Here is a 24,820-nt window from a genome sequence, read left to right as displayed (position 1 = left end):
GCGCGCTCAAACTCTTGACTTCCTCTCTGCATCCCTGGTCCCTGCCCTGTCCCTTGCCCTTGGGAGCATCCACTTATCCTTCGGGGACCTCACGTGCCCGAGCACAGGGGTCCTCGAGTACTCGCCGGGGTGACCGGGCGTGGGAGGGCGGGCGGAGCTGGGAACGCGCAGCAGTGTCCGGGATGAGAGAGCCTCCCGACCCCTGGGCCAGGGGGAGGACACGGAGAGAAAGGTCCGTAGGAAGGAGATGGACACAGAATTGGGAGACTCGGGGTAGGGGTGGGGATTTACCCCTTGTGGTAATAGAGCAAAAACCCTGCCCAAAGTGCTGGTTCTCCATTTCCCGTGGAAATAAACTCTAGCCTCCAGCAAGATCTCCTCGCTCCTCAGTGCAGCAAAGCCCACCTTCGGAAGTTCTCGGTCTGACCCACTCGGGCGTCGCCAGCATTTCCGCATTAGGATATTCCTTTCAGTCTCTGCCCAGCCACCGCTCCGGCCAGGGAGATCCACTTTGTCGTCCCCCCCGCCCCACGCCCCAGGCAAAGTGCCTGCGGACCCACACACGCCACACGGAAACCCTGCCCGGCTCAGGTCTGCTATGCCTCTTGTTCACTCCATCGGTCGCCGAGGGCCACGTTTTCCTCGGGCAGGATTCTTTTCCCGCCCTCCAAGAGCCAGCCCAGGCCAGGTGCCCTTCGCGGTCCCCCAGACCTGGACATTGCCCCCCGGAGACGCCGTGGCGATCCTCGTTACCTGCGCCCTGCGGGTCTCAGCTGCAAGGCTGGTCCAAATAGCCCTGATTGAATTTCCGACTCCTCTGGGCACGTTTCCCAGGAAAAACCTTTCTCCTGCCCCCTCCCGCTACCCCTAAGGCCCCAGAAAATATTTGAATCTCCATAGAAAAGGCACAATTTAAGAGCCGGGTGGGGCGCAGTGGGCGGGACCCGGGTCTCGGAGCGGATTGAATTTCTTTCCGCTGGCTACAAGCCTTGTGCGGAAAAGCGCAACTTTGTGCATTTCGTCCACCGGGGGATTGTAAATCCAGGGAACCGAAAGTGTCCAGTGAGTTGCGGAGTTTGCCCAGATTTCCCTGCCGATGGGTTTGCGGAAGCGCCTGTGATGGGAACTTTCTGCAGATCGTGTATGGAGGAAGCTAAAGGAAAAAAGCCAGGGGAGTCGGGGGACGGGGAGAGGGCAGTGGAAGTGTGGAGTGTGCGTGGGTGAGTGTGTGGGGGTGGCGATGTGCCCAGGCATGGGGAAGTCCCAGCGTGGGTAGGGGAAGGGGGGCAACGTCCCGCCCGCTAATTGGCTTAAGACATGCCGCAAGCGCTTGGAAAAGGTCGTTGAAGGAGTTCGCTGCGCACACACACAAAATAATAATCTTAAAAAAGAGTGCCGGGCATGCGCACAGAGAGGATGCCATATTGGAATGAGGCTGTAGTGGGAGTCCGAGCCGCGGAGCGGGCGCGCGAGGGAGGTGGCGGGCGGGGAGCGAGCGAGGCGCGGCGAGCGGGTGAGGCCGGCGTCCCCCGCTTCGGCGGCGCCCCGGCCTCTGTCCACGCCGCGGGGAGGACGAACTTCACTAGGTAGGACCCAGCACCGGCCGCTGTCCCCGCGCCCAGCCCGCCCCGCGAGGGGACCTCCGGCCCGCAGGTTGAGTGCGTCGGTCTGCTTCTCTTTTTCCAGCTCCGAGAAAAAGGGAAGCTGGATTGGGCTCGGGGTGGGGGGCCGAAGGAGGGGGTGCACTGGGAGAGAAGCGAAAGGGAAGGGCTGGAGGAAAAGGCGACAGCACTGGAGCAGAGCCCCAAACTCCCCTCTGTGCTCCGGGTTGTCATTTTTGCTCCCCCCCGTCCCCTTCCTCCAGGTCCCTCGGCTTCGCAAAGCCCGGCCTCACGGGAGTCTGTCCGTAGTTGGAAAGCGTACTCCTCTCCGGGTGCACAGTGTCCCCTCCCGCCGCCCACCTTCCTCATTTGTGCGCTCAATTTGGCGACGCAGCCGCCCTTGCTACTCCGCGCTGGGGTCTCTTTCTTCCTTTTTTTTTTTTTTTTTTTAAATGGTGTGTGTGTGTTCGGGGTGGCGGCGTGGTGGTGGTTGGGGGAGATGGTGGGGTGAGGACTGGAGACCATCCATCAAAGGGATTAGAAATCGTGGACACATTCCGAATCGCCCCCCCCCCCCAAACATTTGCCTGTGCAGCTGAAATTGTCAGTAGTAGTTTCGGAGCGTGCTCCGGCATGGATGATCTTTTTGTTCTTTTTTTCGTTCTTTTTTCTTTAGCGTTAAAGTCACATCCTGTCCCTTGGGGCTTTCCTGTTGTCTGCTCTCAGAGAACCTCCTTTCACAATTACTAATCTGATCTGGCTTTGGAGTTTTATTATTTTAAAAAAATGTGTGTGTTAGCAAAATCCGCAAAAAAAAAAAAAAAAAACTGCTGTAGGAACTGCTAGATGTATTTGTGGATTTTTGATCTGGAGCGGCGGGAGACGATTAGCCGGAGAAGGGGAGCCTTAGCCGAGGGAAGTGGTTGATTTGCGGTGGCCAGACGCGCGCCCAGAGCCCGCTCGGTTGTGGTGTTTTCTTGGAAGCCGCGGCGGAGGAGTATTTAGAAGCCTTGCCAGTTTCAATATGGCGGGCTAAGGTGGCTTTTAAAAACTGAAAATCAAGATTTTGAGGTGGGAAAAAACCCAACCGGAGTTGCCATCTCTTAGTTTCAGCTCTCTTTGGCTACTCTAGTAGCTGCTTTAGCGAATTAAATGGGAAAAAAGAGAAGGAATGAGCTGCCCTAGTTTTTTCCGTGGTTAGAATCTGCGTGTGTCCAGTCCATTGCTAAAGGGGAAAGGGGTACCGCTGGCCCGGACCGGGGCATCGGGACAGGACTGCTCTGCGTGCCTTTGAATCAGTGGGCATACCTGTGTGTGCAGTTGGGTGGGAGTGTCCAAGAGATCCGCCCCAGATTCGTGTGTGCGTCTCCGAACCAGACCCTGCCCTGATTTGACGTGACAAATTGCTGACACGTGGTGCAAAATGCATGAGGGCAGAGGGAATGATTTATTTCAGCTTTCTAGACCAGTTCTCTTTCTGTCTCTGTACGCAGGATCCTGTGTGGGTAAAGCCGGGTAGGTGGAGCGGTGTGTCGCTTATTTAAAGGACTCAGTATCCAGGGTTTCTGGGGCAGTCAGGCTGCTGACGCCGGTGTGTGTGTGTGTGTGTGTGTGTGTGTGTGTGTGCAGGGGGCGCGCTGTACTTAATGGTGGACACCGGGTCTTTTGCGCCGCGGCGGGGTAGAAAGTGGGAGTGGGGGGCTGCGGCGTCCGGGGTGTGGGGGGTGGGGTGGGGTGGGGGTGTGTGTGAAAGTACGTTGGCGGAAGGGCGGGGGCGCACGGCCCTGGGCTGCAGAGCGTGGGGTGGAGCGGCGGAGTTGCTTTTGGAGTTGCGCTCTAGGGAAGGTGGGGGATGGGGAGAGCGTTCGCGGGAGAGTGCCCCTCGCCCTTGTTGGGTCGGCGAGCCTTCTAAGGCGATCGAGCGGGGATGTCGCCTTGGGGTTGAAGAGGGCGGCGAGGTGCTGGGGAAAGGCCGATCTCGGGGTCCTCAGAGGGTCTGAGAGTTTGAGGGCAGAGTCGGAGCTTGTAAGTGGAGCCCGAGGGAAAGCGAGCAAACGGAGTTTCCTTAGCTGGAAGGGGTCCCCGACAGGGGTCGCCAGTGGCCAGGATGCAGCCGCGGAGCGATGGTCGAGCAGCGCAGCCAGCAGGGTGGACCAGGGGGATTGGGGCCACACAGCAGCCGCGCTCTGTCCCCGGGGGCAGGCTAGGGCAGATCCGGGGGACTTTACTTGGGCCCGAGAACCTGATGGCGCGTCTGTCTAGTGCGCCAGGAAGATTTTAAGTCTCAGGATTAAAAAGCGCTGGCCAGGTCTGCAGTTGTCACAGTGACGTGGGCTCTGGGCATTCGCAGGGGCTTGGAGGAAGGATCGAGGGGGTCAAGTGTCCTCCTATTTGGACGGTCGCCGCGCCATCGGACAGTCTGCCCCTTGCGGCCCCCCTGGGTAGGGCCTGGGGGCAAGCATTCCCCAAATTGGGGACCCCGCAGCAGATTTCCCCTCTCCTACTGGGCAGTGAGGCTGACCCTCAGGCCTAGAGGCGTTTCGCACCCGCGAGCCCCCTGCTGAGCGTGCGGAGCGGCGCGTCCCCGGCATTCCGGTCCCGGGCGTCCCCTCGGCGACTGCTTCCTCGTGGGCTTCCTTCAAGGGGAAACCAGCCTAAAATGGCTCAGTGCTTGTAAACTGCAGTTTCAGCCGGGAACCCCTCCCCTCGTCCTCCTGACGTCGCTGTTGACAAGCGCACAATCTACTCCAACGCCCCGAAACCTGCGATTTTGCGTCGAGCTGTGCCGTGGAAGCTTACATACAACCGATTACAAGAACATTCCCCAGGATTCTCGCAGGGCCCAAGTTTCCCTTCTTGTGGGGAGGAGCGGGCGGAGGGCGGAATGGAGACAAGGTAGGAGCACCGCCGACCCCCGTCTTGGAACCTGGACTGGGGACGGTTGCGCGTGAAAAACCCGGGAGGTGCACCGGGGCCGCGGAGGGCGGCATTGCAGAGCGATGACCACTCTCTGGGGCGCTCATCCTTGACCGCGTCCGTCGTGTCCAGACGCCGGGAGCTTGGGAAGCCGTTTCCAAACTTCTGGAGACCTGCTTGCAGTTTCGCTTTCTGAATTTTCCGGATCTTCGTGTTTACAGAGTTGGGTGGGATTCCGGGAAGGGCAGGGCGCCCGGGGCTGGCCGCGCGGGTCTTCGTTCCTTTCGGCGCAGGAGTGAGGTTGCTCACCCACCCTGGTGTCCCCTGTGTTGCCTCCCTGGACCCGAGCTCCGGCTCCTCCAGGGTCCGGGACTGCAGGCCCTGCGCTCGCCCCCTTGGCTCCGGAGAGTCCCGTCCCCGCGCCGCGTTTTGTCGGCTCCAGCGAAGCATTCGCAGCGGATCCGAGCCCACGGGTGGGAAACTGTCTCGGATGCCCGCAGACCGTGTCCGAATCCAGACCCATCGCCGCCGCCTTCTACCTTCCCTCACCCCTCCACCCTCGCACCCCTGCCGAGGGAGCCGGGGGACCGATTGGCACGTCTGCAGCAAGCAAATGGACGCAGGTTTCACCAGAGGAGAGAGAAAGCGAAAACCGGCACAAATTCGGCCCCATTTCCTGGGGAGGCGGTTGGGGGTGGGGAGGAAGCTGGTAAAGGAGGGGAGGGGAGAGGCCTCGGTAGGCGCAAGGAATTGCTGGCTAGGAGCTCGTTGGAGGTAGGAGGTTTGCTACTTTTCCTTGCAGAGCGTTACATTTGCGCACACTCTGTTTCCTCCCTTCCATGAATAAGTACTGTTTCAGATGTTTATCTTAGCTCATTGCTGGGACCCAGCCGCTGCCTGGAAGGTGGGGGGGTCATGGACAATAGGCACCGGAAGCCCTCTAGTCCCCTACTCAAGCTCAGGAGACACCCCTCTGGCCAGTGGAAATCGCTGCCCAGTGGCAGGGCTGTTCAGCAACCCTTCCGCTAGAGAACACCACCAGTCAATCTGTTTTGATGTGTATTGGTTTAGAAGTGCTGGCAGAGACCTGCAGGGGTGACAAGAGTATTTCCCCTTTCCCATTGGGTTACCCACACCCTGAACCTCAAACAGGCCATACTGATGGTACTCTGAATTTCTCTAATGATGGGAGTAACTGATCAGAGAGGGCTTTTCCTCTTAATGTTTTCTTGCAGAGTTTATGGACTAATTATGAAGTTATGTCGGCAAGGCTGACCACTCATCAGATTCCATTTTGTGCACTCTGACTGAGGTGGCCGTTTCCACCTTTCTCCCCAGAGGACTTGCCAAATCTGAGCAGAAATGCTGGGTGATGGAAACATTGCTCTCTGAGCAGTAAGTGAATGAGGCGTCCCTGGAATTGATACAGGGTGCTTTGGGGATACAAGAAGCACAGGCAGTGAAAATACAGAGAATTTCAAAGTTAAAAGAGGTTTCTTTTTTTTTTTTTTTTAAGTGATTCGAACAAATATAGTCAATGTGGAATTTGAATCATCTCCAGTTCTAGTATTAGATACCATTTCTCTTTTAGTATTTCACTTTCTGGGGAACTTTTGGAGTTCCTGTAACAGTGTGGAGGCCATAAAGAACTTGTTAGACTTCCCTGGTGGTTCAGTGGTTCAGATTCTGTGCTTACAAGTGCAGGGAGCATGGGTTCGATCCCTGGTTGGCGAACTAAGATCCCACACAGGATGGGGCACAGCCAAAAATAAAATAAAAAATAATAAAGAACTTGTAAAAAGTTCTTGCCCCCAAAAGAAATTAGGATTCATAGTTTAAGACATATTTAGTATTATTTTTTGACTGTTCTTATATCGGCATTTTCCTGGTAGCAACTTACTGTTCCCATTCTACAGGTAAGCAAATCCTGTTAGGGAAATTATCTCTGTGATGGCAAACCAATCTGTGTATTTGCAGTGGTGATCTGTGACCTGACAGCTCTGTTTTGTGAGGAGGATTCCCAACAGAGGAGGCCAGGACAAAATTGGGAGGAGGCCTGGTTTCAGCGATGCTTCTATCCGGATGTGTGACCATGGACTGGTTACTGGTCGTCATCTTTCTGAGAATCAGCTTCCATATCTAAGATTAGGTACTTTAAACTAGAAACTCACTCAAACATCTCCATGGTTCTATTTGGGAAAAAAATTCGTGGTTCAGCACATCTATGCAGACCTGCCCATGTGATTCATCTTTGGTCTGGGAGGTAGAGTTGACACATGACTGGCCATCATCACAGAGGATGTCTGTGAATGCAGATCACAGTGCAGATGTAACGTTATTGTTATTAAGTGATACAAATGCACATGGGGTCATGATTTCACTTGGGCTCTGGAAAAGGAGAGATGTAGAGAAAAACTGAGGCACACCACTGTAGCTTTCACATACAATCCAGTAATGGCAGAGCCCGGACCAGGTCAGCCTGCCTTTGGATACAGGCCATAGACAAAAATTTGATTTGAGTTTGCTCTAATAATTCCTAGACTAGAAGGGACCATTCCAAATAGCCCTCTGTACCCGCCCTCCCACACAAGGTGAGTGCTTAGACTTTATTTGATTATATTCATAATATGTGTGTTTGTGTGTGGCGGGGGCGGTGGGGGGGGGTGGTAACTGCGGCCTCCTCATAACTCAGTCAGTGAAGGAATCAGACCTGACCCTCTGTTTTCCACAGCTACCCTTCAGGTTGGGCCACTGGGCAAGTCCTTCCTCTCTTTGTAAGACTGAGAATGTCCTGGGACAGTTCACAGGAAACTTGATCTTGTTGGCTAAGCCAAGCGTTCTCTGTTTGGAGGTCAGTGTAAACAACATGTTTATAGACAGGACAGTGTATTGTAAGAGGAGATACTCAATTTGGAGCTTGCAGTCCAGCAGGGAGTGAGCTGAGCTGTGCTGTGCTTAGTCACTCAGTTGTGTCTGCCTCTTTGGGACCCCATGGACTGTAGCCCGCCAGGCTCCTCGGTCCATGGGATTCTCCAGGCAAGAATACTGGAGTGGGTTGCCATGCCCTCCTCCAGGGGATCTTCCCAACCCAGGGATTGAGCCCAGGTCTCTCTCAAGTTGCAGGCAGATTCTTTACCGTCTGGACCACCAAGGAAGCATTACCAAATAAAGTTCTTAGGGTTTGGTTTTGTATGATCAGCACAGTGGTGTTCTGATTGAAAGGTACTACCCTTTACTCCCTATCTGGTTAGCCCGTAGAAAATTTTAGTTATTATTTTGGCCATGGTGCGTGGCATTCAGGATCTTAGTGCCCCTATCAGGACTTGAACCCCCACCCCCTGCAGTGGAATCTCAGAGTCTTAACCACTGGATCATCAGGGAAGTCCCTCATAGAGAATTTTAAAACATGCTGATACTTTGCTGTACATCAGCAGTTAGGGTCCTTCCTGTTACCTGTGATACTCACTACTCAAAACGTTTTACTCTCTCGTCATGGAGGTTTCTATTCTTGTGATAAGATGGATGTCTTTGACCTTGATTTAAAGAAATGATCCATTGTGCTTTCGGTTTCATACTTTTTGATTTTCTTAAAAACCAGAGTGACGCATTTTGGTTGATGCCTTATATTTGGTGAACTCTCTAGTGTTGGGCGAATAACGCCAGTGGTTGTGACTGTAAAGAGGGGTTTACAGCCACAGGGGTGGGGGATGGTGGGAAAGCTTTTATCCTGTGTTTTTTTTTCCCCCTGCAGTTTTATTGGCCCAAGGAAAGATGGTTTTTTAGCATCCTTTCTCCTCAGTTGGGCAAGTTGCTTTTTTTTTTTCCATTTTAGTCAAAACTGATAGGAATTCCATTATTTTAAGGTACAGTATGAGCGTTTGAAATGCCAAGTGCAAGTTCCTACAAAGCCTCACGTGAAAGGTCATTTAAATAGACGCTTATTTACTTGGCTGTGCTAAGTCTTAGTTGTGGCATGCAGGCTCTAATGCCCTGACCAGGGATCCACCCTGGACCCTCTGCGTTAAAAGCAAGGAGTCTTAGCCACTGGACCACCAGGGAAGTCCCTGCCATCATTTTAATAAAGCCTGATGGTTCTGGAGCATCTCGTTTTTTTCTGCTCCCCTCTCCCTTGTCCCTAATAGTCCGTAGTGCTGTTACTAAGAAACAGCCAACTCTGGGATCAAACCTACCAGCTCTGGTTTTCTGTGTTCTTTGATGTTCTGCTTGGAGGCAGGAGAAAGGCTCTGACTGATGTAACAGAATGTTTGGAGCCTTGAGTCATGGTCCTTATCATTTATTGTCTTTACAACTTTAGCTTAAATATGCTTTCTTCTTCCCAGCCAGCTGCGGAGTTCAGACAACTTCTTCCCCTTTCCATCCCTGTGCTGTGAACCAGAGCGGCTCTGGGTGGTGTAGCAGACTGTACACTCTGAGTAGCCAGCTGGGCATTTGGGACCAGCCCCATCTCTTGAAAGCTTTTGAATGAAAGCTTTTGGGATCCAGTGTAGACCATGGTGACTACTTCCTTGTTTGAGTCTCTGTTCCGTTTGAGAGGATTATATATTGTTCTTTCCTACCACATCCACTCGAACTAGGAAGGTTCAGGAAAACCCAGATCTTCTGAAATGTTTAAGTGGGTTGATAGACTTTAGGAGACCTCTAGAATAGTCCCTGGGTTTTACAGATGAAAACAGTGTTGCTTGTTGTGGTTAAAAAGGCCCAGAGTACATTCTGCTAAGTGATGGTTACACTGCAGGGTTAAACCAGCTCTTAGCAGTATTGGTTACATTTCCCAAGTTCTTTATAACTAAAGTACATTAGGGTGTTTTCATTGACTTGGCAGTTGGATGGGGCCCAACTTATTATTGTCTTATTATTTATTCTCTTATTCCCCTGGAGCTTCTCTGGTGGCCCAGATGGTAAAGAATCTGCCTGCAGTGCAGGAGACCCAGGTTTGATCCTGGGACGGGAAGAGTTGTTATTCTGCATTTAGATCATACCTCTCATGCCATTTGATTGGTGCCTAATTTTATAGATACATATCTGTGGCTTAAAGTCAAAACCTGAAATGCTCTTCAAGTGGATCCCCAGAGCTCAGCAGCCTGGGGTCACATCCTTCAGGGATGGGCTTGCAGAGTCCAAATCAGTACTTTTCACCGTCTGTGTCTTAGTTGAAGTACTACTGCTGTGCATCTGTCCTCCTTGAAGTCATCCATTCAGAAAACCCCCTCAGAAAACTAGGCACTGATGATTAGACGCTTATAGAGGGCTTCCCAGGTGGCGCTAGTGATCAAGAATCCTCCTGCCAATGCAGGAGACTTAAGAGAGGTACGTGGCTTCAATCCCTGGGTTGGGAACATCCCCTGGAAGAGGGCGTGGCAACCCACTCCAGTCTTCTTGCCTGGAGAATCCCATGGACAGAGGAGCCTGGTGGGCTATGGTCCAGGGGTCACAAAGAGTCAGGCATAACTGAAGTGATTTGCACGCACGCATGCTTACCGAAGGGGACCCTGTCAGGTGTATTTCTTGAGTTTTAATGACTGTATGTACAATGCACAGGCTCGTTACCCTAACTAACTTCTGTACACAGGTGTGTGATGTGAGATGCACATCTCCTGTAGAATGTGAGGTTACTTAGCCTTGTTATGGGGGCTCCCCAGGTGGCTCAGTGGTAAAGAATCTGCCTGCCAGTGCAGGAGACTTAAGAGACACAGGTTTGATCTCTGGGTTGGGAAGATCCCCTGGAGGAGGAAATGGCAGGCCTCTCCTCAGGGATTTCTTGCCTGGGAAAAATCCCACAGACAGAGGAACTTGGTGGGCTGTGGTCCATGGGGTTGCACAGAGACTGAGCAGGAGCAGGATAACTTTGTTGCAGCCTTGGGGTGGTGCTCTAATTCATCGCTCTTAATATTTGCAGATGATAGGGAAATCCTGTGTTTCCAGTTTGTCCAAGATGCTAGCACTGAATGTCTGTGTTAATTCTGATCATCATGCTTTGATAAGGGCCTACAGCCAACCTCTTCTGTGTCAAGTATTTCTTGTCCATAGTATGCTGACGTAAGGATGGTATTCACCTTTGTGGCTTGGAAGTCAGTTTCTGGTGTGACAATCCCTAGGTAGCTACCTTGATGCAAAGACCAGTTGTAAAGTCGATTTAATTGTGTCTTTCAAGGCCTGGTCCATCTTGATAGGAGATAAGTAGAGAATTGTATGTAAATAATTCTAAGGGAAATAGTTAATTAATAAATGAACTTCCAGGATGGTGGCACAGCTAGTCTGCGATTTGATTGGGTTTTCTTTCTCTCGAGCAAGTAACGTGGAGGGCTGTTACCTTTCTCATTTTGCCCATGCTCTCGCTCTTGATTGGCTGATTTAGCTCTGAGATTAAGAGGTGGCAGTTAAGACTGTGAATCAGAAGACACAATTGGCTACACTCTGTGTGACAGACTCTAGGTTAGAGTGAAGTAAGAGGAAAGCAAATATTTTATACTAACACATGTATGTGAAATCTAGAAAAACAGTACTGATGAAGCTATTTGTAGGGCAGAAAGAGAGGTGCAGATGTCAAGAATGGACATGGGGACACAGGAGGTTGGGGGAAGAAAAAGGTGGGATGAATTGAGAGAATAGCATTGATGTACATATGCTCCTGTGTGTAGGATAGACAGCTAGTGGGAAGCTACAGTATAGCACAGGGAGCTCCGTTTGGTGCTCTGGGATGACCTAGAGGAGTGGGATGGTGGGGGATGGGACAGATGCCCCAGAAGGAGGGGGGGATAGCTGATTCACTTTGTTGTACAGCAGAGACTAACACTACTTGTAAAAGAGCTATCCCCCAACTTAAAAACTTCTTTTTAAAAAAAGACGACCCAGTTTGCTGTCGTGGGGATCATTGGCTGCCACTGGCCTTGCTATGTACTCCTTGACCACCTCTTATGCTCTGCAGATCTAATTTCTTGGGACAGAGGTATGAATCGGGATGTGAAAAGTTAGCATTTCTTATGCTGGGGCAGCTGTTTGTGTCAGATTTCAATCTTGTTTAAAGTGAACTGGATGCAAACTGGTTGCAAAATGGCCGGGAGATTGAGGTCCTAGTTAAGGTGTAAACCAAGCTCTGGAGCACATCGTGGATGGCAACGTTTCATGAAATCTTCTGTCCCAAGGAATCAGGTCATCTCCCTGGATGATGGAATCGGAAGGCCTGCCTCTTCTTAAAGAAACAGAGTGTTGGCTTGGAGAAACAGAGTGAGCATGGGGGAGATGGGCTTAGTCACACATGGTTAGTAGAGTGATCTGGGTGACAGGATGGGTGTAAACAGAAGGGAACCTTCCTTGATAAGTGGCTGGGTGCTTAACACCTCTTTTCATCTTCAGAGCCATTTATAAATGTGGTTCTTGCAGATAACGCCGTGATCCCAGGCTGGTATTTGCATGTTGCTTCTTAGGAAGGTGGGTGCAGTGATTGTTTCAGAGATGAGATTTGGGTCACAACTTGGGTTGCGCCTCCTTCAGAATGCTCTGAGATTTTCCACTTTGATGGAAATGTTTGGGAAGGTCTTGGCTCAGATGAGGTGTCCTGTGCTCATTAGGAAATTCCTGGAGTGTGAAATGAGGCCCTTTTCTCTGATTTAGATATGCTAGATTTCCACGGACAGCCAGAGCCTGTCTGGAATTTCATAAGCTGTCCGTTTAGGCCTTCGCCTTTAATTTTCAACCTGGGGAAGAGTCTCTTTTTGGAGTCACATAAAAAACAGCTGCCAGCCATTTCCGTTTCGGAATGATGAGCTTGAAATGGTAAGCATGTTAATAGGTAGTAAAATTGCCTGTTTCTTGAACTGCTTTAAGTGGATCCCTTTGAGAGGACTAGGTAATTGGGTAACTTTAAAAGAGATGCAACATTTCTTTTATTGCTATTACAATAATGCTCACTGGAGTGAAGCCTTCGGAGTGTTATGTTTTTGAACTTTGCCTTTTGATGAATACAGGTAAGAATGATTTTTAATGCTAAGTCATGTCCGACAACTTGGGACTTCACTGACTGTAACCCACCAGGCTCCTCTGTCCGTGGGATTTTCCAGGCAAGAATACTGGAATGGATTGCCATTTCCTTCGCATCTTCTTGACCCAGAGATCGAACCCGTGTCTCCTGCATTGGCAGGTGGATTCTTTATCCACTGAACCACTGGGAAAGCTTCATTAATGGACTTCCCTGATCGCTCAGTGGTAAAGAATCCGCCTGCCAGTGCAGGAGACAAAGGTTTGATCTTTGGGTTGGGAAGATCCTCAGGAGTAGGAAATGGCAACCCACTCTAGTATTTTTGCCTGGGAAATTCCATGGACAAAGGAAGAAGCCTGGCAGGCTATAGTCCATGGGATTGGAGAGAGTCAGACACAACTTAGCGACTGAACAGGAACAACAAACCGAACTGAGATTTTTTTTTGGCGGTGGTGGGGTGGGGGTGGAGAAACCAGAGACAGACAGCATTTGACATTGTCTTTTTTAAGAAATTTACTTAGTTATTTTTGACTGTGCTGGGTCCTCCTTGCTGCGCTCAGGCTTTTTCTCTAGTTGCGGCAAGCGGGGGCTACTCTTTAGTTGTGGTGCTTGGCCTTCGCTCATTGCAGAGCACAGACTTCTGTATTTGTAGCACACGGGCTCAGTAGCTGGGGCTACCGGGCTGTAGAGCACAGGCTCAATAGTTGTGGCACACGGACTTAGTTGCTCCACAGCATGTGGTATCTTCCAGGATCAGGGATCGGACCTGTGTCTCCTGCATTGGCAGGTGGATGCTTTACCAGAGTCACTAGGAAAGTCCCTCCCCCCCATTTTGGGGCATTATTGATCGGCTTTCAGATTAGAACAGCGCACACCCTGAATTCTAAAGGACCACCCAGTCATCTTCATTACAAGCATATTACTAAGGAGCAAGGTCCATATTACTAAGGAGCAAGGTCCGTATTTATTGGGATTGGCTGTGTATCAGGGAACCCTCAGATAGAGGGGTGGAAACCACGTAGCTGGTTTCTTTCTGAAGTGGTCATTGGTAGCTGATATCAGAACTAGAAGGTCACAGCCTTTGGTGGAAAAGGCAGGCTGAACTCATTCACTCGGCACACTTCTCACTGGCCAGAATGGAGTAGCATGACCACATCCAACTTTTAGGATGGTCCAGAAATGTTTATTTTGGGTAACCAGTTACTCCTCCCTGCTGTATTCGGAGAAGGCAATGGCAACCCACTCCAGTACTCTTGCCTGGAAAATCCCATGGACAGAGGAGTCTGGTAGGCTGCAGTCCATGGGGTCGCGAAGAGTCGGACTCGACTGAGCAACTTCACTTTCACTTTTCACTTGCATGCATTGGAGAAGGAAATGGCAACCCACTCCAGTGTTCTCGCCCGGAGAATCCCAGGGATGGGGGAGCCTGGTGGGCTGCCGTCTATGGGGTCGCACAGAGTTGGACACGACTGAAGTGACTTAGCGGCAGCAGCAGCAGACAAAGCAGAAAATGAAGGTTTGAACCATCTCTGGTGCACAGTCATTTCTCCCTGTGTGCAGGTTCTGGCACTTTCTGTCCACAGTAGAGTCCCTTGTGATGATCACCAGGTCATGAGTCTGGGTTCCCAGACATGTAGTACCATTGTCACCCATGTATAAACCTGCCTTAAACGGCCCCAAGTTCAATGATTGCTGAACTAAGTGGAGGATGTATGAGTAGTAGTTATAGTTCCTATTTTGCTGAGTCATAATTAAAGGAAAGTTGGTGCATGGAACCATAGCCTTGTATGTGTAAGAATTTAATAGATGGTAAAGACACAGGCTGTTAAAAACCCAATGGGGTAGGAATGGATTATTAACCGCAGGGTGTGGTCAGCTCAGAGCTGGACTTCACAAAATATTTGAACATAAACATGTGGAGAAATATGTTAAAAAACTAAATGTGAAACTTGAAATCCAGGGAAGTTAGACTTCTGGTATCTTACAGTTGGGGAGGACATTTTATGAATATAATTTTTAGAAGACATAAAGTGAATTGATGGATCAGACTGAGTTGAAAAAGACAGCATGTTCCATACATGTATCAGAAGGTATCACTAAGGATAGAATTAAGGGAAAATGTCTGCAAGGGTTTTGTGGGATAAGATATGCAGGGCTCTTTAAAATCCATTAAGAATACCAACAAAGTTAAAATGTGGGAAAGAGGTGAGGTGTCATGGGAGAATTGCAAATTACGATGCCCATAATAATGAAAAATAAAAAAATCAAAATAATGGCCAGCAGTGGGAGAGGGATAACAAATAACCTATTCATATTATAATAAAAATCATGCAATCAGTTTAAGTCATGTTTTCAAAGAAGTTTAATGATGTAGGGGAAATGCTTTCTAGGTGATGTTAAATGGAAATGAATTAAAATTCTAAATTCTACATGAAAAAAAAACCCACAGAGAAATACCAGGAGGAGACAAAAGAGATTGTCCCTGGGTGTTAGGATTACAAGTGATTTTAATTTGTCCGTTTTTAATTTTATTTTACAAGACTTCTGCAGAAGGTGGAAAGGTTACCTTTTATGGAAAGGAAAAAGTAAACATTGTGAAAAAGCAAATGGTGACATGTCATTTACCAAAATAAATTTTGCAGCTGCCTGAGTAGACAAAGACTTCTCACTTGTCCTTACAGAACAGTGTGGATTTTTGGTATAAATATTGTTGCTCTTGACTTCTGTTTAAAATGATGGGTCTGGTTCATTAAAATTGCACTTATTTTACAGTCACTGATTACCTTTTTATAGCATGTAGTTAGACGCAGACAGTTGAATCAATGAAAGTGAAAGTGAACTCGCTCAGCTGTGTCTGACTCTTTGCGACTCCATGGACTGTAGCCTACCAGGCTCCTCCTCCATGGAATTTTCCAGGTGAAAATACTGGAGTGGGTTGCCATTTCTTTCTCCAGGAGATCTGCCCCACCCAGGGATCGAACCTGGGTCTCCCACATTGTAGATAGACACTTTACCATCTGAGCCACCAGGGAAGTCAATAGGAATCTTAAAAACTTGAGCAGACTTTTTCCTCCTTAAATAAGGGCGTAGAAGCTACTGATATTTGACTGATTTACTAGTAGTTAGGTTCATAGACTTTTCCTTGCAGAAAAACTGTGCCTGATTACATTTCTGAGGTGGAATGATTTTCTTAAATTTGTAGATGAATGAAAGAAGCTGTAATCTTAGTGATATAACTTAGCTGCTAAGATTGCTTCTCTTTTGAAATTGTTTTGGTGTAAAAACAGCACATTCACTAAAACCCCACTACTTTAAGAAGAATGCAATGAAAGATTTTTGGAATATTATGGAGAAACTCTTCAGTCTGCTTTTGAAGTTCTTTAGGTTTTAAGATTCCTATGCTCTTTAAACTAGTTTGCTATGTATTAAAACTACTAAGAGAGGCAAGAATTGGTGCTGATTTAGGACATATTCCAAACTCAAATATCATAAACTCCTGCTTACCTAGGCAGTAGTCTGGGTGTTCAGTATGCAGCTGCTAATCACATATGGCTTTTAAGTAGATATGCATGCGTGCCCAGTCACTAAGTCACATCCAACTCTTTGTGACCTCAAGCCTGCCAGGCTCCCCTGTCCATGAGATTCTCCAGGCAAGAGTACTGGAGTGGGTTGCCATTTTCTTCTCCAGATTTAAATAGGTATACAAAGGAATATTACTCAGCCATGAAAAAGAATTAAAATTTGCTATTTGAGCCACATGGATGCACCTGGAATGTATTATGCTTAGGGAAATATGTCAGAGGAAGACAAATACTGTATGCTATCACATATATGGAATCTAAAAAATATAACCAAGGGATATAGTAAAACAGAAGCAGACTCACAGACATAGAGAACAAACTAGTGGTTATCAGTGGGGAGAGGGGATGGGGGAGGGGCAAGTTAGGGCTAGGGGCTTAAGAGATACAAAATACTAGGCAGCAGTTTCTCAGCTTTTTTCTTTATCAGGTGATGCCCTGCCACTCAGCATGTTCTTGTTTACTGTCTGTTTCCATTCAGCCTCTCCCTGTCTGTCCATCTATCTGGCATGCAGCTGCCCTAACGATCTTTCTAAAACAAACCTGATCTTTTCGCTTCCTAGAATGAAGCCCTGCAGTGCCCACTGCTGCCTGCAGAGTGAAGTGCAAGGATCAGGTCCCTATTTTGGTAAACCAGCCCTGACTGGCTGACTCTTAGTAAGGATAGCACCTGGGTATTTCACCATCTTTGAAGTACACAAACCAGATTGTAGGATTCTGTGAGAATTGGCTGTAATTTTTCCTGTATTCCCACCAGTTCTATCAGAATGCAAGTGTGGAATCGCCATCTTATTACAGGAAAAGTGCAGCTGGTCAGAAAGCACGTTATTGGCATGCAGCAATGCTTTGTCTGGTTTTGGTAACGAATCACTTGTGAGACACCAGTTACCTTCCCTGTGTGTGGGGATGCTGAGGCTGGGGCGGGTGCGGTTCCTGCTTCATAGCTTCCAATGAGAGAGGAGGGAGAAGGTGGATCGCGGAGTGTCTTACTAACGCCGCCAAGGTAGATTTGGGGGTTGAAATGTCAATTCTGTTGATTGAATGGCAGTTCTGTTGATTGATGAAAAATATGTCCATCTTACTGGTGATGATGACCTGAGAAAATGGGGGCTTTTGCTGTGCTGTGACCTTGTTGTTGACCTTGTGTGGGTATGTGCTCTTTAGTCTTCAGTCCTGGTATTTTATGTTCCTGACATGACGTCACTCCCTGCATGTTGTGATGAAATGGTGGCAGCTTTGATGGGGTATCGTTAGTTTTGGAGAGTTCAGAAATTCGTGGTTATGATTATAATGTTCTGACTTCTGCTGTTGTCGGTTTTCCTTAGGTGACTCTTCCTGCAGGATGAATTAAGAGAAGACGATCTCAGCCGTTAAGAATGGAGGGCAGTGTCTCAGTTTCCAGTATGCAGGACCCTTCATCCTCACCCTTGGAAAAACGTCAGAGCTCAGCTGATCCTAATGGAGATCTTGATTCAGGTGCTTTTTTGTTTCCTAAACGAATTTGGCCCTTTGACGTCTTGACCAGTATCTTCCTGAGAATGTTTAGAAAACATTGGGGCAGTATTCTGAGGCTTTACATACTGCTTGTTCTGAGATCTGCAGGGATATTTATAAGCATATAGCAGCTTGAAAGTTACGCAGAATTGGGTTCAAAATACTAGACAGAGCAGGCTAGGTTATGATGAGGTGACATGTCACTTCAAAATCTCAATGGCTTTGTGATCCAGCAGTCCCCATCCTGGGTGTATATCTGGACAAAACTATAGATAAATGCACCTCACTGTTGGTGCAGCACTGTTTACAGTAGTGAAGATTTGGAAATAGCCCAAGTGTCCATTGACAGATGAATAGATTAAGAAGATGTGGTACCTAGAATCAATGGACTCATACTCAGCCACAAAAAGAATGAAATACTGCCATTTGCAGCAACATGTATGAATCTAGAGATTGATTATCATACTAAGTGAAGTCAGTCAGGTGTAATATCATATCACTTACGTATGGAATTAAAAAATAGTGCAAATAAACTTATTTACAAAACAAAGGGCACTCAAAGACATAGAAAACAAGCTTATCAATGAGGAAAGAGGGAGAGGGATAAATTACAACACTGGGATTAACATATACACACTACTATATATAAAAAAAATACCACGTCCTGCTCTATAGCACAGAGTACTCAATATTCTGTCGTAAACCATAATGGAAAAGAATCTGATAAAGTATGTATGTGAGGTGTGTGTGTGCGTGTGTATGTATGTGTAACTTGGTCACTTTGCTGTACACCTGAAATGAACACAACATTGAAAATCAGCTGTGCTCCAATAAAAAATAAAACCTCAGTAGTTTAACACAGTAAGTGCTTATAAATCGGTCATATCCTTTGAGTAGGGCCAGAGGATGCTCTGTCCGATGAGTCCTCCCACACCCTCTTTAGGGCTGTCATCTCTGCTCTGTGCTCCAAGGTCTGTCCTCACAGGGGTGAGCCGGGCTGGAGTGGCTCGAATCAGCGGTTAAATGCTCGAGCGCAGGGGAGACCATTGCTCCCAATCTCTTGACTAGAACTAGTTGTGGGTTTCGGCCGCTGCAAGGGAGGCGACCAAGTAGAATCATCTCCTATGTGCCCAGAAAGAGAGGGCCAGGGCGATACGCCCAATTGTTGGATGCCCCTTCCCAAGACCCTTTCTTTCCTTTTTTTTTTTTTTGGCTGTACATCGAGGCTTGAGGGATCCTAGTTCCCCAATCAGGGATTGAACCTGGAGCATGGCAGTAAAAGTACCAAGTCCTAAAGAGCATAATGTGGAAGATATTTAGGTCCTGTGAATTTGTGCTAAAATGTTTCTCCTTTTCAGTTCAGTTCAGTTCAGTTGCTCAGTCGTGTCCGACTCTTTGCGACCCCACAGACCACAGCACGCCAGGCCTCCCTGTCCATCACCAACTCCCGGAGTTTACCCAAACCCATGTCCATTGAGTCAGTGATGCCATCCAACCATCTCATCCGCTGTCGTCCCCTTCTCCTCCTACCCTTTATCTTTCCCAGCATCAGAGTCTTTTCAGATGAGTCAGTTCTTCACATCAGGTGGCCAAAGTATTGGAGTTTCAGCTTCAACATCAGTCCTTCCAATGAACACCCAGGACTGATCTCCTTTAGGATGGACTGGTTGGATCTACTTGCAGTCCAAGGGACTCTCGAGAGTCTTCTCCAACACCACAGTTCAAAAGCATCAATTCTTTGGCGCTCAGCTTTCTTCACCGTCCAACTCTCACATCCATACATGACCACTGGAAAAACCATAGCCTTGACTAGATGGACCTTTATTGGCAAAGTAATGTCTCCGCTTTTTTTTGTTGTTGTTGTTGTTGTTGTTTGGTTTTTATTTTATTTTATTTTTTTTTATTTTAATAAATTTATTTATTTTAGTTGGGGGCTAATTACTTTACAATATTGTAATAGTTTTTGCCATACATTGACATGAATCAGCCATGGGTTTACATATGTTCCCCTTCCTGGACCCCCCACCCACCTCCCTCCCCATCCCATCCTTCTGGATCATCCCATTGCCCCGGCCCTGAGCCCTTGTCACATGCATCGAACATGGAATGGTGTTCTGTTTCACATATGATAATATACATGTTTCAATGCTATTCTCCCAGAACGTCCCACCCTCACCTTCTCCCTCAGAGTCCATAAAATTGTTCCATGCATCTGTGTCTCTTATTCTGTCTCGCATATAGGTTTATCGTTACCATCTTTCAAATTCCATATATATGCATTAGTATACTGTATTGTTGTTTTTCTTTCTGGCTTACTTCACTCTGTATTATGGGCTCCAGTTTCATCCATCTCAGTAGAACCGATTCAAATGTATTTTTTTAATGGCTGAGTAATATTCCATTGTGTATATGTACCACAGCTTCCTTATCCATTCGTCTGCTGATAGACATCTAGGTTGCTTCCATGTCCTGGCTATTGTAAACAGTGCTGCGATGAACATTGGGGTACACGCGTCTCTTTCAATTCTGGTTTCCTCGGTGTATATGCCCAGCAGTGGGATTGCTGGGTCATATGGCAGTTCTATTCCCAGTTTTTTAAGGAATCTCCACACTGTTCTCCATAGTGGCTGTACTAGTTTGCATTCCCACCAACAGTGTAAGAGGGTTCCCTTTTCTCCACACCCTCTCCAGCATTTATTGCTTGTAGACTTTTGGATAGCAGCCATTCTGACTGGTGTGAAATGATACCTCATTGTGGTTTTGATTTGCATTTCTCTAATAATGAGTGATGTTGAGCATCTTTTCATGTGTTTGTTAGCCATCTGTATGTCTTCTTTGGAGAAATGTCTGTTTAGTTCTTTGGCCCATTTTTTGATTGGGTCGTTTATTTTTCGGGAATTCAGCTGCAGAAGTTGCTTGTATATTTTTGAGATTAATTGTTTGTCTGTTGCTTCATTTGCTATTATTTTCTCCCATTCTGAAGGCTGTCTTTTCACCTTGTTTATAGTTTCCTTTGTTGTGCAAAAGCTTTTAATTTTAATTAGGTCCCATTTGTTTATTTTTGCTTTTATTTCCAATATTCTGGGAGGTGGGTCATGGAGGATCCTGCTGTGATTTATGTCGGAGAGTGTTTTGCCTATGTTTTCCTCTAGGAGTTTTATTGTTTCTGGTCTTACATTTAGATCTTTAATCCATTTTGAGTTTATTTTTGTGTACGGTGTTAGGAAGTGTTCTAGTTTCATTCTTTTACAAGTGGTTGACCAGTTTTCCCAGCACCACTTGTTAAAGAGATTGTCTTTTGTCCATTGTATATTCTTGCCTCCTTTGTCGAAGATAAGGTGTCCATATGTGCGTGGGTTTATCTCTGGGCTTTCTATTTTGTTCCATTGATCTATATTTCTATCTTTGTGCCAGTACCATACTGTCTTGATGACTGTGGCTTTGTAGTAGAGCCTGAAGTCAGGCAGGTTGATTCCTCCAGTTCCATTCTTCTTCCTCAAGATTGCTTTGGCTATTCGAGGTTTCTTGTATTTCCATACAAATTGTGAGATGATTTGTTCTAGTTCTGTGAAAAATACCATTGGTAGCTTGATAGGGATTGCATTGAATCTATAGATTGCTTTGGGTAGTGTACTCATTTTCACTATATTAATTCTTCCAATCCATGAACACGGTATATTTCTCCATCTGTTTGTGTCCTCTTTGATTTCTTTCATCAGTGTTTTATAGTTTTCTATATATAAGTCTTTTGTTTCTTTAGGTAGATATATTCCTAAGTATTTTATTCTTTTTGATGCAATGGTGAATGGTATTGTTTCCTTAATTTCTCTTTCTGTTTTCTCAATATTGGAGTATAGGAATGCAAGGGATTTCTGTGTGTTAATTTTATATCCTGCAACTTTACTATATTCATTGATCAACTCTAGTAATTTTCTAGTAGAGTCTTTAGGGTTTTCTATGTAGAGGATCATGTCATCTGCAAACAGAGTTTTACTTCTTCTTTTCCTCTCTGTATTCCTTTTATTTCTTTTTCAGCTCTGATTGCTGTGGCCAAAACTTCCAAAACTATGTTGAATAGTAGTGGTGAAAGTGGGCATCCTTGCCTTGTTCCTGACTTTAGGGGAAATGCTTTCAATTTTTCACCATTGAGGATAATGTTTGCTGTGGGTTTGTCATATATAGCTTTTATTATGTTGAGATATGTTCCTTCTATTCCTGCTTTCTGGAGCGTTTTAATCATAAATGGATGCTGAAATTATAAAATTATGCATAGAAACGAATGAAAATGAAAACACAACAACCCAAAACCTATGGGACACTGTAAAAGCAATACTAAGGGGAAGGTTCATAGCAATACAGGCGTACCTCAAGAAACAAGAAAAAAATCAAATAAATCAACTAACTCTACACCTAAAGCAACTAGAGAAGGAAGAAATGAAAAACCCCAGGGTCAGTAGAAGGAAAGAAATCTTAAAAATTAGGGCAGAAATAAATGCAAAAGAAACAAAAGAGACCATAGCAAAAATCAACAAAACTAAAAGCTGGTTTTTCGAGAAGATAAACAAAATTGACAAGCCATTAGCCAGACTCATCAAGAAACAAAGGGAGAAGAATCAGATCAACAAAATTAGAAATGAAAATGGGGAGATCACAACAGACTCCACAGAAATACAAAGGATCATAAGAGACTACTACCAACAGCTATATGCCAATAAAATGGACAACTTGGAAGAAATGGACAAATTCTTAGAAAAGTATAACTTTCCAAAACTGAACCATGAAGAAATAGAAGATCTTAACAGACCCATCACAAGCACGGAAATCGAAACTGTAATCAGAAATCTTCCAGCAAACAAAAGCCCAGGACCAGATGGCTTCACAGCGGAATTCTACCAAAAATTTAGAGAAGAGCTAACACCTATCCTACTCAAACTCTTTCCAGAAAATTGCAGAAGATGGTAAACTTCCAAACTCATTCTATGAGGCCACCATCACCCTAATTCCAAAACCAGACAAAGATGTCACAAAAAAGGAAAACTACAGGCCAATATCACTGATGAACATAGATGCAAAAATCCTTAATAAAATTCTAGCAAACAGAATCCAACATCATATTAAAAAGATCATACATCATGACCAAGTGGGCTTTATCCCAGGAATGCAAGGTTTTTTTAACATCCGCAAATCAATCAATGTAATACACCACATTAACAAATTGAAAGAAAAAAGCCATATGGTTATCTCAATAGATGCAGAAAAAGCCTTTGACAAAATTCAGCATCCATTTATGTCTCCGCTTTTTAATTTCTCCTTTTAAGAAATCCCAAACAAAGCAATGGACATCTCTGATTGAATTTTATATTTAACCAGTGAATTTACACATGCATCTTTTTATAACTACTGACATAATAAAGAGTTTATTTTAAAAAGATAATTTTTTTTAAAAGATAACTTTTTAAAAACAAAGGTCTGTGATATTTACATAACAGCAACTTGTATAAGGACAGCTCAGCTCTGAATCATAAACATTTGCTCTGTAGAATTCATTAAAAAATGACTATTAACTTCTGGGAGATTTGACCTCCATCTGAAAAGTTATAAGATGTGTCTTTGCATTTTAATGAGACCATGAGTCTAACGTGGTTGCTCCTGGGTGTTTGTGTAGCTGGGGGTCCGCCACCCTCACTCCCAGTTGCTGTAATTCCCTACTTGATGATCCACTTTTTGCTGTGAAAACTTCAGCTTCACACAGAGGACTCTGTCTCATAAACAGCTTTTTTATTTTTCATTTTGCCTCATTTTAAGGAAGGCTCAAATAGTAGTTGGGGCCCATGACACTTGAGTCCCCTCAGTGAAATTGTTTTTCAGTCGCTAAGTTGTGTCTGACTCTTTGTGGCCCCATGGACTGCAGCACGCCAGGCTCCTCTGTCTTCACTATCTCCCGAAGTTTGCTCAAATTCATGTCCATTGAGTTGGTGGAATCACTGATGTTATCCAACCATCTCATCCTCTGCTGTTCCATTCTTCTTTTGCCTTCCGTTTTCCCCAGCATCAGGGTCTTTTCTAATGAGTCAGCTCTTTGCATCAGGTGGCGGAAGTATTGGAGCTTCAGCAACAGTGCTTGCAAAGCATATTCAGGGTTACCATGTAAAATTCCTCCTTCTCCCAGGGGCCCTGAGGCCACCCCCAGGATAAGCCCCATGGAGGCACCGAGGCCTCCCCAGCAGACAGCTTGAGCGGCTCTGGTACGGGACTCAGAGAAGGAAGTTGGGTTGGGATTGGATTCCTGGAACTCTCCATTTCTTCAATTGCAAAGATGAAAGCAAAAACAGTGTGCTGATGTAGATTCCTTGACATTCTTTTTTTTAGACCAACTCAATGTAATTTGCTGATGAAGCCTGCAGATAGAGTGGCACTGCCCATTTAGACGGGGCAAGCCACTGAGTGAAAGAATTATGCTGGAAATGTGGGCCTGATATATATATATATATTTTGTATTAGGGTCATACCAACGTGAATAGTTGGACACAACTTAGCGACTGAGCAACAAAAACCAGAGTTCCATGGGCTCTTCTCTTTGGGAAGAAAAGGAATCAGCATTCCTCGTAGAAAATTCCAGATCTCTTACTCTTCCTGCTGGAGACTAGTTCAGTGTGACTCAGTAATATTCCCCCTCCTCTGCTTTTAAAGTCTCTTTGAACAGTTGTTGCCTCCCTAGCTAGGAGAATGGGGTGTTTTTCTTTTTTTTCTGGAAAGTCTCTCTGGCCTTTTCGGGGTCTGGAAAGCTGAGACAGCCTTGAGGACCTTGTGTTTTGTCCTCCCCCCTACCCAGGTGTAGTCCTGCAGCCATGAACTCAGACCTAGGATGGATGTTGGCTAGTCCTTGCTGAGTTTCATCTATACCGTGTGGCTGTTCAGTGTACTTACAGTGGTTGTTGTTCAGTGGCTAAGTCGTGTCTGACTCTTTGTGACCCCAGGGACTGCAGCACGTCAGGCTTCCCTGTCCTTCACCATCTGTTGGAGTTTTGCTCAAACTCATGTCCATTGAGTTGGTGAGGCCACCCAACCATCTCATCCTCTGTCACCCCTTTTTCCTTTTGCTTTCAATCTTTCCCAGCATCAGGGTCTTTTCCAATGAGTTGGCTCATTGCAACAGTAGAACTGTTTTCTAAACCTTGTGATCCTAGGAACTATCAGCAGTTAGAATGATAAAGATTAAATATCTTCTTCTTTTC

At 46.4% G+C, this 24,820-nt stretch overlaps 1 protein-coding gene across 12 annotated transcripts in view; it reads left to right on the top strand.

Annotated features, from left to right (window-relative positions):
* Positions 1–975: 975 nt before the first annotated feature.
* Positions 976–24,820, top strand: part of SFMBT2 (Scm like with four mbt domains 2) — a 181,795-nt gene continuing 157,950 nt past the window's right edge. For 3 of the 12 annotated variants that reach the window (XM_081557209.1, XM_081557198.1, XM_081557211.1), the window contains exons 1-2: positions 1,444–1,586; positions 17,417–17,567. In XM_081557209.1, the coding sequence (XP_081413335.1) occupies positions 17,468–17,567 (100 nt within the window). In that variant the 5' untranslated portion in view covers positions 1,444–1,586; positions 17,417–17,467. Of the gene's footprint in view, positions 1,176–1,443; positions 1,587–2,998; positions 3,117–3,445; positions 3,627–4,367; positions 5,292–5,752; positions 5,913–6,494; positions 6,667–17,416; positions 17,568–24,820 lie in introns of those variants that run through there. The other 9 variants (XM_081557207.1, XM_081557199.1, XM_081557200.1 and 6 more) reach the window with 8 other exon arrangements.

The sequence above is a fragment of the Giraffa tippelskirchi genome, chromosome 13, assembly GCF_054371585.1.
Source record: "Giraffa tippelskirchi isolate mGirTip1 chromosome 13, T2T-mGirTip1v1.2.pri, whole genome shotgun sequence".
NCBI classification, from domain to species: Eukaryota; Metazoa; Chordata; class Mammalia; order Artiodactyla; family Giraffidae; genus Giraffa; species Giraffa tippelskirchi.
Note: the sequence above shows the minus strand (reverse complement) of the source record. Positions and strands in the feature narration are given on the sequence as shown.